This window comes from Vombatus ursinus, unplaced genomic scaffold (assembly GCF_900497805.2).
Source record: "Vombatus ursinus unplaced genomic scaffold, bare-nosed wombat genome assembly UNPS02015255.1, whole genome shotgun sequence".
In the NCBI taxonomy this organism is placed as follows: domain Eukaryota; kingdom Metazoa; phylum Chordata; class Mammalia; order Diprotodontia; family Vombatidae; genus Vombatus; species Vombatus ursinus.
The window spans coordinates 23,403,760-23,420,875 of record NW_020955033.1 but is presented as its reverse complement, the minus strand read 5'-3'; the positions used below and the strand labels follow the sequence as shown (position 1 = coordinate 23,420,875).

Sequence of the window (17,116 nt, the reverse complement as noted above, 5' to 3'; positions counted from 1 at the left end):
ATTCGTGAAATCTATCAGATTTCTATAGTGGAAGTACAAGGTTCTTTCCACTCTGGCTGTGCTGGGGGGGTGTGTACCAGGCTAGAAGTGATTTTTTAAAATACTAATATTATTTAAATCTAAGACCAGTTTTTTGGGGGGGTAGCAGGGAAGGTGTTTGTTGTTTTTTGCTGCTATCACCATTCCTTTATTTCCCTGTTTTTGTCTGCAGGGTGGCAATAACAATTTTGCTTGCTGTCCATGGCAGCTGGAACGTGTTTGCCAAGGCTCTGTCTAGTCAGGGTTTCAGAACTATCTCTTGCCCTAAGCCATCCTATTCCATATGTGTCTGTGGGGGACCTGGGGCTGGGACTTAGCATGTCTGTTCATTATTCATCTCAGTTCTCTTCTGAAGCAGAGGTGAGGAGAAGAGTGAAGAAGTTAGTCAAGGAGGGATATTCTTGGCACAGATAGTTTCTTCTAAAAGTGAAAGGAAGCTAATAATTTGATATAATTTGACCACCAAAGCTCTGAACATTGTATCTATGTCAGGGGTGACAATTTTTTTTAAATTAAAGGTCATTGTTTGTAGTGGGGGTGGAGGGAGAAATCTGCCTCAGATTTCAGACAAGTAGAAAGCAAAATAATTTAGGATTTGTTCTTTTTTTTAAAGAGAAAAAATGTTCAAATCATTTTTTCCAAATTAGAACAGGGAAAACAATCTACATTATTCACTAGAGAATGAAACATTTGTATGTATAAGATATAATTTATCTATTTAATTTTTGTGTGTATGTATTATGTCCATTAAAAGGTATTTGTTGTGAAGGGCAATCTTATTAACCTACTGGCATCAATTTCCATATCAGCATAGTTGATCAGATTAACAAACTGTTACCTAGCATAGCATCCTCAGGGAAGGGGACACAAAAATAAACAAGTTGTGATATATGTGTATAAATATTAATAGGTGTATATGCATACATATTTCTATATATGTATATATTTTGTATACACATATATTCTTTAATTTTATATTGTGCCCAGTTAAGGGTAAGAGATTGGGGAAAAGCAAGAAATAAAAGAAGAGGCAGAAGAAGAAGGTATCTAAGGAGTAACTGTCAGTTTATGAGCTGTGACTGAAGGTCCTGTTAATAGTCAACATCTGTCAAATTGCCGCATTTTTGTTTTCTGATAGAGGTGGCCTCATACAACAATGCCTAGAAGTTACATTTGTGACTAGCATTTATTTCATTATTCTGCATCTCCATTCCCCCCCCTGCCTTCCCCCATTAGTTCTAGTTTTTAAAAAAAATCTAGCTGGATCCTAGTATGTGTAATATGCAATTTAATGAGCACACACAAACTCAGTGGAAAAGTATTCCTTTGAGAAAAACCACAAAAACTTAAGAATTGAACAGGACCTGAGGACACTTTTTTTTCTTTTTTTTTTTTGCAAGCCAATTAGGGTTAAGTGACTTGCCCAGGGTCATACAGCTGGTAAGTGTCAAGTATCTGAGGCCACATTTGAACTCAGGTCCTCCTGACTCTAGGGCTGGTTCTTTATCCACTGTGCCACCTAGCTGCCCTGACCCAAAGATGTTTCAAGATATTGTCCTATATCTTTGCTTTCCTTTTCAACCAATTGGTCTACAGAAAAAGCTGTCTATACCCATCTGCACTGTTGCTCCTCTCATTCACTTCTCATACTTTTGCAATCTGGCTTCTGAACTCAAGTGGACCTGCTTTCTCTGAAGTCCCCAATAATCTTTTATTTGCCAAACTGAATTGCCTTTTCTCAGTTTTGATCTCTTTTGACCTCTTTGAAACATTGATACTGTTGATCACCCTTTCTTCCTGGATGCTATCTTCTCTGTCTGTCCTTCTGTCTCTCTCTCTTTGTGTGTGTGTCTCTCTGTCTCTGTCTCTGTGTGTGTGTGTCTCTCTTTCTCCCCTTTAACTGCAGTTCTATCCTAGTCTCTTTGATTATATACATTTAATGATCATCTTTATTCAGATGATTCTCCTATTTATATATCTAGCCCTACTCTTTTTCCTGAGCTCTACTCCCCAATCACCAAATTCCTATTGGACATTTCTGAATGTCCTATAAACATCACAAAGCTCAACATATCAGTCAGTCAGTCAAGAAGCATTTATTAAGCTCCTTCTACGTGCCAGGCACTGTGCTAAGGGCTAGGGATACAAAGAGAGGCAAAAGTTAGTCTCTGCTCCTAAGGAGTTCACAATCTAATGTCCAAAACTGAACTTATTATCGTCCCCCTCCCCCAAACTCACCCTTTTCCTAAACTTTCCAATTTCGGTCAAGATCACCCCCATCCTTCTAGTCACCCAGATTTACAACCGAGGCGTCATCTTCCACCACTCATTCTAACATCACATGTCTGATCAGTTGCCATATCTCATCACTTCTATCTCCACAACATTTCTCGCATCCGTACCTTCTCTGTACTTATGCAGATACCGCCATAGGTCAGGCCCCAATCACCTTTTGCTTGGATGATCCAAGAGCTTCCTAATTAATCTCTCTGCTTCTGGTCTCTCCCCACTCCCATACATTCTCCTGACAGTTCGTTTTCCTAAAGTGCAGATCTGGCCATGTCATCCATCTCCTTAATAAGCTCCAGTGGCCTCCTATTAACTCTGGGAGTAACTATGTACCCTGTTTGGCATTCAAGGCTCTTCACAACATGGTCCCAGCCTATTACACATTACTTCCTTTCACACACACTAGAGTCCAGCCTAACTGTCCTTATTGTCTGTCATACATGGTCCTTCATTTCTTTTGTTGCTGTCATCGAGTTATTTCTGTCTTTCCTGACTCTTCATGACCCCATTTAGAGTTTTCTTGGTAAAGATACTAGAGTGGTTTGCCATTTCCTTCTTCGGTTCATTTTACAAATGAGGAAACTGAGGCAAACACGGTTAAGAAACTTGCCCAGAGTCACACAGCTAGTAAGTGTCCAAGGCCAGATTTAAACTCAGGTCTTCCTGACTCTAGGCCAGGTGCTCTAGCCACTGCCCCACCTTCCTGCCCTGAATCCACCACCTAGCTGCTCTTACCTGTGCCTTTGAATAGGTTGTCCCCATCTGTAGAATGTACTCCCTCTTCCTCTTCTTCTCTTAGTATCTCTCATTTCCTTCAAGGCTTAGCTGAAGTGCTACCTTTTAAAGGAACCATTTCTTGATCCTCCCAGCTGATGATGCTCTTCTCTCAAAATTATCTTTAATTTGTATATACCTATATATGTACACACGGCCTCCTCTGGCTAGACTGTAAGCCCCTTGAAAGCAGAGGCTTTTTGACACTTCAGACATTTTGGATCCATAGTGTTTAATATATTGCCTGGCATACAGCAGGAGCTTAATAAATGCTTGTTAATTTATCTAGTCTATTCTTTGCATGAATAAGAATCCTCTACAGAATGCCACAAGAAGGCATCTAGCGTTTGCTTGAAGACCTCCAGGAAGGAGGAACTTATCTTGAAGTAGTACATATCACTTTTAGATGGCTCTAATTATTAGATTTTTTTTTTACATCAGGCCAAAATTTCTTTTCACTGATCCTTGTTCTTCCCTCTGGGGACAAATATAACAAGTCTAGCCTCTCTTGCATGAGCCAAATACTTTCAAATACTTGAATGCAGTTATTATACTCCTAATCCCCAAACCTCCAAGACTTCTCCAGGCTAAGCACCCTCAGTTTAGTCAACTCATCTTCAATATGGCATGAATTTGAGGTCCTTCTCAATCTTGGTTGCCCTGTTCTGGACACATTCTAGTTTATCGATGTCCTTCCTAAAATGTGGTGCCTACAACCAAACACAACGCTCCAGGTGTTGTCCCATTAGGGAGCGCAGAGCAGGACCTTTGCCTTAATGCCATCTAAAGTTGCTTTAGCTTTCTTGTTGGACTTATCACAATCAAATAATACACAAATATATCCAGACCCTTTTCAGATGAATTTTCATCTAGTCACATTTCCCTTCTCTTAAACTTGTGAAGTTGATTCTTTTGGTGAATGGATTGCAAATCTCCAATTGCTCTTATTAAACCTTCAGACACTAGGCTCTGAACATATAAGCATGGTGGCCTAGTGGGGGAAGTATTATGTTTCCAGATAAGTGTCATCTCATACATTATAATGATGAAATTAAGCAAGAGACCAGATCCAATGCAGACTATTTCCCTATCTTTGAGCAAAACCCATTGGAAGAAACTAGACATATAGAATTTCATAAATCTAAGAAAACAAAAAATTGCTATATATTTGTGAGAAGTGTGTTAAGATGTGTCTAAAATCTATATAAACCAATAATTAGTGCTTTTACATATATCTTAGCAACTCAAGTTGATAAGATTTTTTTTTTTTTTAGGCAATTGGGGTTAAGTGACTTGCCCAGGGTCACACAGCTATAAGTGCCAAGTGTTTGGTCTGAGGCCGAATTTGAACTCAGGTCCTCTTGACTTCAGGGCCGGTGCTCTATCCGCTGTGCCACCTAGCTACCCCTAGTTGATAAGATTTTATAAATAGAGGAGCCTCATGTATATACTGTACAATTCTGTCTATCGGAAAAGATTTGGTATGGCTATATGGTTATCAAGTGGGCCCATGAAGACTTTGCATTCCAACTACTTCTAAGTGATCCTGAAAATTTGGAGTTGTTACTGGGGTCAAATAAGTTCCAGCCCAAGAGACTGGAAGAGGAGCATAACCTTATCATCCCCAAAGAAGCCATCTAGCAGGACTTTGTGTACTTGGGTGTAAAGAGAGAGGCAGGTGGATTAGGGTTAGACTTGAGTCATAGCAATAGAATGTTACAGCAGCAGAGGACCTCCAAGAGCATCTAGTGTAACTCTCTTATTTAATGGATGACAATATTGAAGTCCACAGTGGTCAAATGACTTGTTCTATATAATACCATTATTTACCAAGAAATTTCCCAAACTTTGGGGGCTGAGACAGGAAGCACAGCTCAGGCAAAATAAGTGGCCGAGAATGAAAGTCCTGATTGGGCTGTTGATTCTGAGCTTGAAATTTAAATCCTGCAACGATGGCAGACAGAGAAAGAAAGAGCTAGGCTTTTAATAACCTTACAAGTTTATCAAATGTTTTAATCTTAGGTGATACCCACCACCTAAGAAGAAGCAAGGGATCTTATTATTAGTTATTTTTTTTGGTTAGGCAATTGGAGTTAAGTGACTTGCCCAAGGTCACACAGCTAGGAAGTGTTAAATGTCTGAGGTCAGATTTGAAGTCAGGTCCTCCTGATTCTAAGGCCAGAGCTCTATCCACTGCGCCACCTAGCTGCCCCTGCAAGGGATCTTATTATGGAATGGGTCTGGGTACCATGGATTGTTGGAAGCATGCTGAATTTTCAGGATCCTTTAATTTCATTTGCTTTAACATTTTGCTGAATCATTTTCAGTTGTGTCTGACTCTTTGTGACCCCATTCGGGGTTTTCTTGATAAAGGTACTAGAGTGGTTTGCCATTTCCTTCTCTAGCCAATTTTATAGATGAGGAGACCAAGGCAAACAGTAACTTCCTGGGTCAGAGAGCTAGTAAGCGTCTGAGGCCAGATTTGAACCCAGGAAGAAGAGTTTTCCTGACTCCAAGCTTGGCACTCAATCTACAGTGTCACCTAGCTGCCCTTTGTTTTAATATGTGTTGCCTCTCTCCTTCCACTCTTCCCCCACTGCTTTATAGAATCATGGGATTTTCAAGCTAGAGGAAGCCTTTAGAGATCACCCTCTTAGAGTTGACTTAAAGGTATTATATCCATTAAAAGGTATTTGTTGGGAAGGATACTATATTAACCCACTGGCATCAATTTACTTATCAGCATGGTTTATCAGATTAACTAACTGTCACCTAACATGGGGAGCATCCTAAGGAAAGGGAACACAAAAACTAGACAAGCTGTGATGGTGGAGGTGATTGGAAAGGTGCTGATCATGGGATGATGGCTGGGAGGGCAAGTCTGGGTGGGTGAGTGTGGAAGCCACACTAAGACTCCTAAGAAGCATGAGGAAATACGGTGCTACTTAATCAAGGGTGTCAGAGGAGGGATTGGAAAGAAGGATGGGTAGAATTGAAAAGGATAATAGGCAAAGTATGAAGTAAAGGTCAGCCTCACCTACTTTACAAGTTTATATAAGCCTAGATCTGTTGCCCAGTAACTATAAATAAAATAGGGGCAGCAGAACAAGGAAGGAAAAAAAAATCCAGAATGACTAAAATTATAGGGAAATTGAAACAGCTCTTAAGCTAGCAATGGATTCACCTGTCTGATAAGTGCAATTGAATCATGTAGCGACACTTTTCTTTTAGGAAAACAATAGTATTACTTAAAAAGAACTTTAGCTATATCCTAAATTAATAACATTTTAGTAATGCTTTCTGTTCATCTAAGGTCTCTGTCACTGGAGATAGATGAAAATCCTGTTGAGTACAGATGGACAGCAGCACTTGGCTAGGGGTGAGACAGCAAGCTATCTAAGTGGTATTTGTCTGTTGGGGGTAATATCTATTTTTATTTCCTCTTTGAGGTGGCCAATTAGTGCATTTATGTTTGTGAAAGAAAAAAAAAGGCTAGGGGAATGGGGGCAGACTTTAATTGTTCAGCTTTCTAACCCTCACACACAGCATGCAATTGATATATTTCCATGTCAATCTCTTTCTGTCCTGAATTCTTTCATGGTTGCAGTTAGTTAAAATTTTTTTTGTGTTCTATTTGCCTTATATTTGTAGAATTTGTTTTTGCTTATTCTCTGCTCTTCTTCTTTCCCTTTCGTGGCCCCTTTTCTCTGTTTTGCTCTTGCTACTCCCTGCTTTTCTCTTAGATTTAAAATGTTTTAAAATTCTTCTATACTTGGGGCAGCTAGGTGGTGCAGTGGATAGAGCACAGGACCTGAGTTCAAATCTAGCCTCAGACCAAACACTCAACACTTACTAGCTGTGTGACCCTGGGCAAGTCATTTAACCCCAATTGCCTAAAATAAATAAATAAATAAAATGAAATTCTTCTATACTTGATCTTTGAACTGTATGGAGGGGGAAAAAAAAGCAAACACAACAACAAAAAAGAAATGTAAGTAAGCATTGGGAATTGAAAGGGATCCATGAAATGCTCTCTTGACATCATGGGGAAAGTTAGGTGCTCTCGTCATGCATATACCGAGTTCATACACTGTCTCTGCAGTCCACATCCACCCGACCACTGTTTAACAAGAGTTTCAGAAGAGCCAGGTTTCCTTTTCTTGCTGCCCAGAACGCAGCGTTTGCAAGTGGTGTTTCCTTCTGTTGGAACAAAATAACAGCATTTTACAACAGGATTCATGAGATCCTTATTAGTAATGCTACCATCTCAATACAAAGAATAAATAATATTGTCCATTGATGTCAGCTAAAAAGAAAGCATTTCTAAACACCTGCCACATTTTGTTACATATACTTTTGATTTTTTTGGTGTGTAGTTGTTCTTTCTACATTATCTAATTACATTTTTATAGTCATTGTGTGTGTGTATATATATATATATATACATATATATAAATATTTTGGTTCTGCTTGCCTCACTCTGCATCAGTTCACACATCATTTCTTTCAGCATAGTAATATTCCATTATATTAATGTACAATAGTTTGTTTAGCCATTTCCCAATTGACGGGGATCTATGTTGTTTCCAGTTCTTGGCCATCACAAAAAATTGTTGCTATAAACATTTTGGATTATGAGAACTTTCTTCTTATTGATGAACTTTTTGGGGTATAAGCCCAGTAATGAAGTCTCTGGTTCAAAGTCACTTTATTTGCCTATTTCCAGATTTCTTTCCAAAATAGTTGTACCATTTCACAGCTCCACCAGCAATGTATTAGTGTACCTATAATTCCACAATCCCTCCGACATTGACTACTGCCATTTTTTGGTCATTTTTTTCTCTTATTTGCAGGGTGTGAGATAAAAATTCCAGGTTGTTTTGATATGCATTTCTCTTATTCCTAGTGATTTGGAGCGTTCTTTCATGGAGGTATGAATACTTTGAAATTCTTTTGAGAACTGCTTGTTCATATCCTTTGACACCTTATCTATTGGGGAATGGATATTAGTCTTATATTTATTATCTATTTTTATTTATTATCTATTTATATATATTTATTACATATATATTTATTTTACATATATTTATTCATTATTTATATATCTTGCATATCAAACTCTTACCAGAGAAATTTGATACAAAATCTTTTTCCCATTCTGCCACTTCCTTTTTTGTCCTAGATGCATTAATTTTGTCTGTGCAGAAGCTTTTCAGCTTCAAGTAATCAGAGTTACCTATTTCAGCTTTTGTAATTACCTCTATCTCTTCCTTGGTTAAGAATACATGTTCCACCCATAGCTGGGAGAGGTATATAATCTGTTCCTCTTCTAATTTTTTAATATTATGATCTTTAGTATTAAGGTCACATATCTATTTAAAATGTATTGTGAAATATGGTGTAAGGTGTTGGTCTAAGCCTAATTTCTGCCAGACAGCTTTCCCATTTTTCCAGCATTTTTAAAAAAAGTCAAATATGGAGTTTTTTCCTAGATAATTTATGTTTTACATTTTATCAGACATTGTGTTATTGAGTTCCACTCTTTCTGATTCTCTCTTGTCTAGTCTGCCCCATTGTTTTGTCTCTCTATTCTTTAACTAATACCAGATGGTTTGAATGACTACTGCTTTATAATATAGTTTGAGGCCTAGAAGTGTGTGCATCTGAAGCAAAGAGATATGCCAGGGACAGATGAATATGGAAAGATAGCAGTCCAAGGAAGGAGAGTAGTAATCATACTGGGAATAGTAGTCAGCCACCTTCTGGGGGACCAATTCACAAGTTCAAGTGCAAATTAGGGGGAGTGAGTGGAAAATTTCATGTTTGCTGATTTGAAAAAAGAGGACAATTTTATTATAGTAAAACACAATCATCTAAAATGAATGTCTGCTTCCTTCCATGTAAGCACACTTGGGGATAAAACTTGTGGAGATACTCAGTGTTGATAATATTTCTTTTCAGAATTCCAACAGCAGTCCTCAGAACCTGTAACAAGTCCAATTCCTCATTACACAGGAATTTGTGCTTCCATGTATGTTTGGACAATGTCTAGTAATATGCAGATTATAAAAATACTTTGAATAGTTTCATGGCTGATTTAAGAAGAAAAAAAAAACCTCTCACATTTGAGATTAACAGTTTGCCTTCCCTGAAGTTGTCAGCATCATTTTCAGGAGTCGAACTGATAATTAATTTATGAAATTATGAAATGGGGGGAGGCATGTCCATTTCTTTGGGTACTTGCCAAGACTGAGATAGCAGAGGGAAACGGGTTGTAATCACACTTGAATAACCATAGGATGTGTGGGGGCAAACAGTACAGAAAATACAGACACGAGCAGTAAAGGGGTACAGAGGCAGATGGCATGGGGACAGAGGATGGATGGTGAAGTTGGCAGGCAGCGTGAGGGAGGATTGGAAGGGGGAGGAGCAGAGAGTATCACTCATGTAACAATGGATTACAATTGAGAGCACTCAGCAGCACGGACCCAAATGGAGATGGAAGAATGAATGGTTCAGGGGGCAGGAATTTGAGGTCTCATTTTTATAGGGTTTTTTGGGAAACAGACTAACTCTTATTTGTACTACTTTGGAGTTAGTTCATTAACATATTCAAATCATTTTGTCAGTGAAATTTTAAAGATAACATGTCCATATCATCTCAAAATCATCAACACCATTTGGTGATCTGTTGGTCTTTACTGTGAAGGTTTGGAATTTGTCTGGGATTTATATATCATAGGACCAAAAAGCTCTGATAGATGGTTTCCCTTGATTTGGCACACATTATGCACATTATGTAGTTTTTGGTTAATAAATGATACAATTTGTAAATTATGCTCCTTTGATCTTTGGGACCGTTTGAATGTGACTTTGGGGTCCGCTTTACAATCTTCCTTTATTGACCCTTTATACTGGCTAATTATAAGCTTATTATACTGACTAGGAGTGGCAGAGGGAGGTGGTCAGGGGGGCCAGAACAAGATAGAATTTTAACACAGGAGTCTTCAAGCAAAACTGAACTTGCGGCATTCATACTGCCAATTTGTCATGCCCGATGTAGTTTGTGGCTTTTGTGCCAGCTAGGTTTAATTTGCTTTAGTTATTAGTAATAGGGAGAGTTGGCAATGGCAGGGCAGGTTTTAACTGTTGTAAATTCCTAAACAATGACCTTTTAATAAAGAGATTCCCTCTAGCCAAGATACAGTCATCTGGGTGCGTGAAGGAGGAGGACCGTAAGGTTCCCCTTCATCAGGGCTAATCGTCCCGAGGCTGTTGGCAAAGCGTGAAAACTCAATCATTCTGGATCATGTGCTTAGAATGTTTCATCATTTCATTTAAATACACAATACTTTTGAAAAACTCTTTGCAAGGAGAAAACCTGGTATTTTTGTAGCAGGCTCTTAAAATAGGAGACCATTCTCTCCTCCATGATGCCCTAGGAGCATTTTCTCATGGCTTGGCTTCTTGGCCCATAGAGGATGCTATATGAAATGCCTTACATCTTTCTGCGATAAATCACCTCCCTTTTCCCGTTTTTAAGGAGAAGGGAGCAAGGCATGCCCTCACAGCTTCCAGGAGGTCATTCAGCTTTCTGAAGGTGCTTGCTTCTACCTCCCTCTTGCGTTCAAGCTTATCACAGAACAACAATATGGAAGATGATTTTCTACACATGATGGCGTGTAAACTGCTATCCCCCATTACCAAATGCATCCTTTTCCAATCTTCTGTTGCCACACCCTCCTCAGTCCCTTCCTACTGCCCCCAAATGGGAGGGTCTTGGACCAAGGATCCTCACCCAAGTAACTGCACTATGGAGAAACATCAATATTTATTTTTAATGATAAGGGATAGGGAAGTAAATTGAGTCACTTATCTCTCTGTGGCCAGTACAAATAATAGTACCAGATCTTTCCTAAATTTTTGTTTTACATAGTACAATGCACATAGAATTTTAGAGGATTCATGGCAAGTCAAATAACTTTCTGCCGCTATTTCTGAATTTTCACAATGGGCCTAACCCTCCTGCATAGAGAGCTGAAACAAACTATAACAAATATAGGCATGCCTTGACTAACATTATTAACCAGTTTTGCAAAAGCACATTGTTAGGGAGAAGTTGCAGGCACAGTGAGTTCCACAGTAGCAAGGTCATAAATGGACAATTAGGCAAATGATATTATAGCAGGATTTCATGACTAATATTAGGGTAGGGTTTGGAGTGTCAGCTCAGTGCAGTGGATATAACATTTCAAATCCAATAATCCAATCCAATCAACATTTATCAAGCACCCACTATATGCCAGGCACTGTGCTAAGTGCTATGGTTACAATGAATAACAAGAAAGACAGTCCCTGTCTTCAAGGAGTTTATAAACTCCTTATAAAAAGTTTACTTTTAGATTATAATCTAAAGACAACACCCAAAAGGAGGCAGGAAATGGGTGGAGGACATCAGGCAGTATCTGGTTAGAGGGGTATCTGGTTCCTTGGAATTGAAACCAGGCAGAGCAGCAGATGCAGAGTGGAAGTGAGGTAATGTTTGTAAAAAGCACTTAATACAGAGCCTGGCCCACAGTAGGAGCTACATAAATGCTTATTTCCACTTCCCCTCTCTTGGAGTCAGGAACTTTTTTTTTTCCAATCCTGGTCCAGTCCATGGCTAAGCCATTTTTCAGTCGTGTCCCACCCTTCATGACCCCACTTGGGATTTTCTTGACAAAGATACTGGAGTGGTTAGCTTTTTCCTTCTCCAGCTCATTTTACAGATGAGGAAATTGAGGCAGACAGGGCTAAGTGACTTGCCCAGGGTCACATAGCTAGTAAATGTCTGAAGCTGGATTTGAACTCAGAAAGAGGAGTCTTCCTGACTCTAGGTCAGACACTCTATCTGCTAAGCCACCTAGCTGCCCTGCTAAGTGACAATTATTAGCTGTGTATGAATTTTTCACTCTTATCTACTAAATTCTATAAGGGTTATGATCTTCAAAGGAAAGTTTTGCACTGATGAAATCACAAATGCACAAAAAATGGAGTTTGGTTTGTGTTTTTTAAAATAGCATTTTGCTTTTATATCACTTTCATTTCCAAATATATAGCTCCTGTCTCCTGTTTCCAAAGAGTGTTGTATTCTTATAACAAAGAATTAAAGAGAATGGGGGACAGTTCATAAAAAAACTATCAAGTACATCAACATTATGTGCAGCGTTTCACACCAGTAGTCCCTCGCCATGGCAGTGAAGGGAGGGAGGTACATTCTCATATCTCTTTGAGGCCAGGCTTGGTCATTATAATTCCACAGTATTCAGTTTCATTTTTGTCGTTCTTTATATTTACCCTGTTGTAGTCATTTTTTTTTTTTTTTTGGTCAAGGCAATTGGAGTTAAGGGACTTGCCCAGAGTCACACAGCTAGTAAGTGTTTTGTGTCTGAGGCCGGATTTGAACTCAGGTCCTCTTGACTCCAGGGCTGGTGCTCTACCCACTAGCTGCCCCCTGTTGTAGGGCAGCTAAGTGGTGCAGTAGATAGAACACTGGGCCTGGAGTCAGGATGACTTGAGTTCAAATTCCTCCTTAGATACTTATTAGCTGTGTGACCTTGGGTAACTCACTTAACTGTTGTTTGGCTAGGTGGCTCAGTGGATAGAGTGCTAGGCCTGGAGTCAGGAAGACTTGAGTTCAAATCTAGCTTCTGATATCTACTAGCTGTGTGACACTGGGCAAGTAACTTAACTTCAGATGGCTTTAATCCACTTGAGAAGGAAATGGCAAACCACTGCAGGATCTTTGTCAAGAAAACCCCTTGGACAATATTGGAGTGCTACGGTCCACAGGCACACAACCGAGTAACAAAGTGATGGATATCCACTTTGTTCCAGTTCTTTTGCTACTACCAATAATACTACTATAGATATTTTAATCTACATGGAACTTTTTATCATTGACCTCATTAGGTACATGCCTAACAGTGTGATCTCTGGGTCAAAAAATATGGCTACTAGTCATTTTTTTTTTTTTCTTTTTGGTGAGGCAATTGGGGTTAAGTGACTTGCCCAGGGTCACACAGCTAATAAGTGTCAAGTATCTGAGGCTGGATTTGAACTCAGGTCTTAAAAACAAACAGATAAATCACACAGGGCATGTAATATTTACTTCTCTTTGCCATAATTTTTGGTCATCACATTCTTCATTAACAACTCACTCAAAATCTGAGTAGAAGAAGGAAGGGAAGAAGAAATACAAATAAATTGATTTTATAATTTTTACAGAATTATCAATTCTAGAGAAAAGAGGATGAGGGGCCCCACCTGTGTAACTGAAGGTGCACCCCCATTGAGGGTGGGGATCAGATGCCAAGGTTTGTCATTGCATAGGGACTTCAATTATAAATTTACTCATATAAATCAAGCAACATTAGCTTCAATCCAATAGCAAATTCCCTTGAAATGAGGTAATCTTTTAAATAAGTATGATAGGAGGGTTTAAAAATCATCTGCAGAAAATTTTCCAGGAGATGTCATTCGACTCCTCTAACTTATCATCTCACTTTATATTTGGCACTTAAGATCTTTATAGCAATTCATAAACATTAAATTGATAGCACTATATGTGGTTAAATACATGTCATTTTTCCTTCTTTTTTCTTTTTTTGTCATTTTTCCTTCTTAACCAAAAGGAAGCTGAGGTAGAAAAATTATTTTCTTTAATGGAGTTATTCTCAGAGGTAGATTCATACTTTCTGGACTTTCAGACCTCAAGACCACAGCTTGAAGTATGTTAACCACTGGGGGCTTTGAAAATAACGGCTATGATTCATTACAATAAATCCAAATCTTACCGTGAATTACATTTGGATGGAGAATCTGGGTGGCTTATAAAGATTTAGTTGATACTAAAGGTGATACTGTATCAGCCCTAATCTAGCTGGCCTTCAAATATTGACAAATATTCATTGTTCAAATCTCTTTGAAAGGAAAAATAGAGAAAGCAACACTGAAAAAAATAAGTGAGATTATAATCTGTACTCTGGTTTTAGACAAGCCAGATTTGGGAAGAAAATACTGCCTATATTCTGGCCAATATAAGATGTACGATTAAACTAACAGATGCTATACTTTCTCATGTAAGATATGCTCAACCCAATAATCCAATCCAATGAGTATTGATTAAACACCTTTATGGCAAGAGAATGTGTTAGGTGCTGGGAGTTGTTTAGTCATTTCATTCATGTCCAACTCTTTGTGACCCCGTTTGGAGTTTTCTTGGCAAAGATGCTGGAGTGGTTTGTCATTTCCTTCTCCACCTCATTTTACAGATGAGGAAACTGAGGCAAACAGAGTTAAGGGACTTGCCCAGAGTCACACAGCTATTAAGTGTCTGAGGCCAGATTTGAACTCAGGAAGATGAGTATTCCTGACTTCAGGCCCAGCACTCTATTCACTATGGTGCCATGTGACTGCCCAAGTGTTTTGAATACCACATAAAAAATGAAAAAACAGCCTCTGACCTTAAGGAGCTTACTTTATCCTGGGGGGATAGGTATGTAAACCTTGACGTGTATGGATGATTAATTTGAGGAGGAAGAAAATACTCACAATTAGAGGAATAAGGAAAGGCTTCCCATGGGAACAGAAACATAAGCTGATCCTTGAAGGAAGGTAGGGATTCTGAGGCAGAGGTTAAGAGGGAAAGGAGCGAATTCCAAACATGGGGGAAAGGGAATGATGTGCCCTAAGTCTGGAAAGTTGGGGTATAGCCAGACTGTGAAGAGTTTTCATTACCAAGTGGAGAGATTTGCATTTTAAACTAGAGGTGATGGGGAATCACTGGAGGTATCTGTGCAAGGAAGTGACATGATCAGATTTTACTTTGGGAAGATTACTTTGGTAGCTTTTTGTAGGATGGTTTGGAGAAAGGAGAGCCTAGAGGTTGGAAGCCCAATTATAATGCTACTCCAATAGTCCAAGTGATGAGGGGGTGATTAGGTGGGGCAGTGGATAGAGCACCAGGCCTGGAGTCAGGAAGACTCATCTTCAAATCTAGCCTCAGACACTTACTAGCTGTGTGATCCTTTAACCCTGTTTGCCTCGGTTTCCTTATCTGTAAAATAAACTGGAGGAGGAAATGGCAAAACCATTCCAGTATCTTTGCCAACAAAACCCCAAATGGGATAAAGAAAAGTCAAACAAGACTAAAAAAGGACAAAGAAGAAAGTGGTAAGCGATCAGGGTCTGAACTAAGGAAGAGGCTATGTGAGTGGAAAAAAGGGAATAAATATGAGACATTTTGTGGAAATGGAATCAACAATAACCTGGCTACTGATTGGATTTGGGAGATGAGGGAAGAGTTTGAAGTTATGAGTCTGGATAAAGTTATGCGTCTGGAAGAATAGTGGTGACCTTACTAAAAATGGGGAAGTTTAGAGGAGGATGTATTTAGTGGGAGAAATAACGAGTTTGGTTTTAGAGAAGGTGTGTTTGAGAAGTTCATGGGACACTGAAGCAGGAATGTCCAACAGGAAGCTGATGATGCTAGATTGCAATGGAGGTGAAACACTAAGGATGGATGTCTAGATGTGGGAATCATCTGTCTAGAGATGGTAATTGAAGTTTATGAAGTGACCAAGGGAGACTGAGGAGGGAAAAGAGAAGAGAGAGCAGGATAGAGTTTTGGGGGTCACCTCCTGCTCATGAGCAGGAGAGGAATGATGGTCCAGTCTGGGAAGGATGTCAGACCAAGGAGAAAGAGAGCCAGGAGATAGTAACGTCACAAAAAACCAAAGAGGAGAGAATCCAAGAAGAAAGGGTGATGTGCAAAAACTCAAGAGAGAATCAGATTTTCTCTACCCAAGAATTCCTCAAATATAATAATGCCCCATGAAGTTAAGGTTTAGACTTCTGTCCACCTCAGTCCTCCAGACCATACACCCAAAATTGAAAGAATTTTTCTTTTTTTATTAAGGGCCTTCCAACAACCCAAACAGTTGGCACAAAGCCAAAACACTAACGTTAAAAAAACAACAACAGTAAACTTTATTCCATGGGTAAAGTTATATCTTACGCATCCTTACTATGTACAAGGTATATTCAAAAATAAACTTTCCTCCAGATTAATACCCTTACTTACTGGTACTGATAAACATTTTTATATCTGTCAAGTGCTCATAGAAATTTTGATTAGCTGAGCCTTACAAAACCAGATGGAGATGTGGAAACAACAATATCCCCTTTATAAAGATAAAGGCGGTTGATTAAGGAACCTGATCAGTTTGATGAGTTTACAGGAAGGTGAGCCTTTGTTTGGAACTTTTAATTTCTTCTCCCTCTGGAGGGTGTGGACATTCCCATTGGCACCTCTTTAAGAGGACTGAGCCTATCTCCTTGCTTAAGTATTTACCAGTATAGTCAGAACTCACTAGAAGTCTCAGCATTTGAGGAAGAATTGGTTATATTGGAGTGCTGTGGGTCAGAAGTCACCTCTTGGTGCTGGGCTTATTTTGAGTTTTTTTCTTTTTCTTCTTCCAGAGTTGGGACTCAACACAGATTAAAAAACAGAGGCCTAAGATGTGGGTCTTAGGGTGAGGTAGGGGGTGGGAGAAAGGTCTGTGCATTCACATAGTCTGCTTAAAGGGAACTACCAACTGTAGTCTTGGTCAGAGGCTCATGGCAAATTCAAGTTTTCTCTCCCTCTTACCCTGAGATGTGGTAGAGAAAGATAGTGGCCAGAGAATCTCAACTACATGGCCTAGAGAGAGTTTCAGGATCTTGAGCACTTGGGCCTAGACACAGAGAAGTAGTAGCTTGACCTTACAGCTCAGATGTGGTGAAGGGTAGTTCTATAATGGTAGACGTTTGGTCAGATGCTGTAGTAAAGTTGGAAGTCGCCAGATGGGGAGGAGACTTAATTCTGTTTAAATGAAGGTCTTTATATGAATCTGTTGTTTCATCCTTTTTGTGGAATGAAATAAAGGCTGTCCTGTACCTGTTAAACATTGTTTCCTTTAGTCCTTGTTCAAGA

At 39.2% G+C, this 17,116-nt stretch overlaps 1 protein-coding gene across 4 annotated transcripts in view; it reads right to left on the bottom strand.

The window, feature by feature from the left end:
- The window catches only part of LOC114031877 (ankyrin repeat domain-containing protein 29), a 62,476-nt gene that overhangs the window by 32,472 nt on the left and 12,888 nt on the right, over positions 1-17,116 (bottom strand). For 3 of the 4 annotated variants that reach the window (XM_027847063.1, XM_027847064.1, XM_027847065.1), the window contains exon 2: positions 7,192-7,302. In XM_027847063.1, coding sequence (XP_027702864.1) covers positions 7,192-7,302 — 111 coding nt within the window. Of the gene's footprint in view, positions 1-7,180; positions 7,303-17,116 lie in introns of all 4 variants that reach the window. The other variant, XM_027847066.1, reaches the window with a different exon arrangement.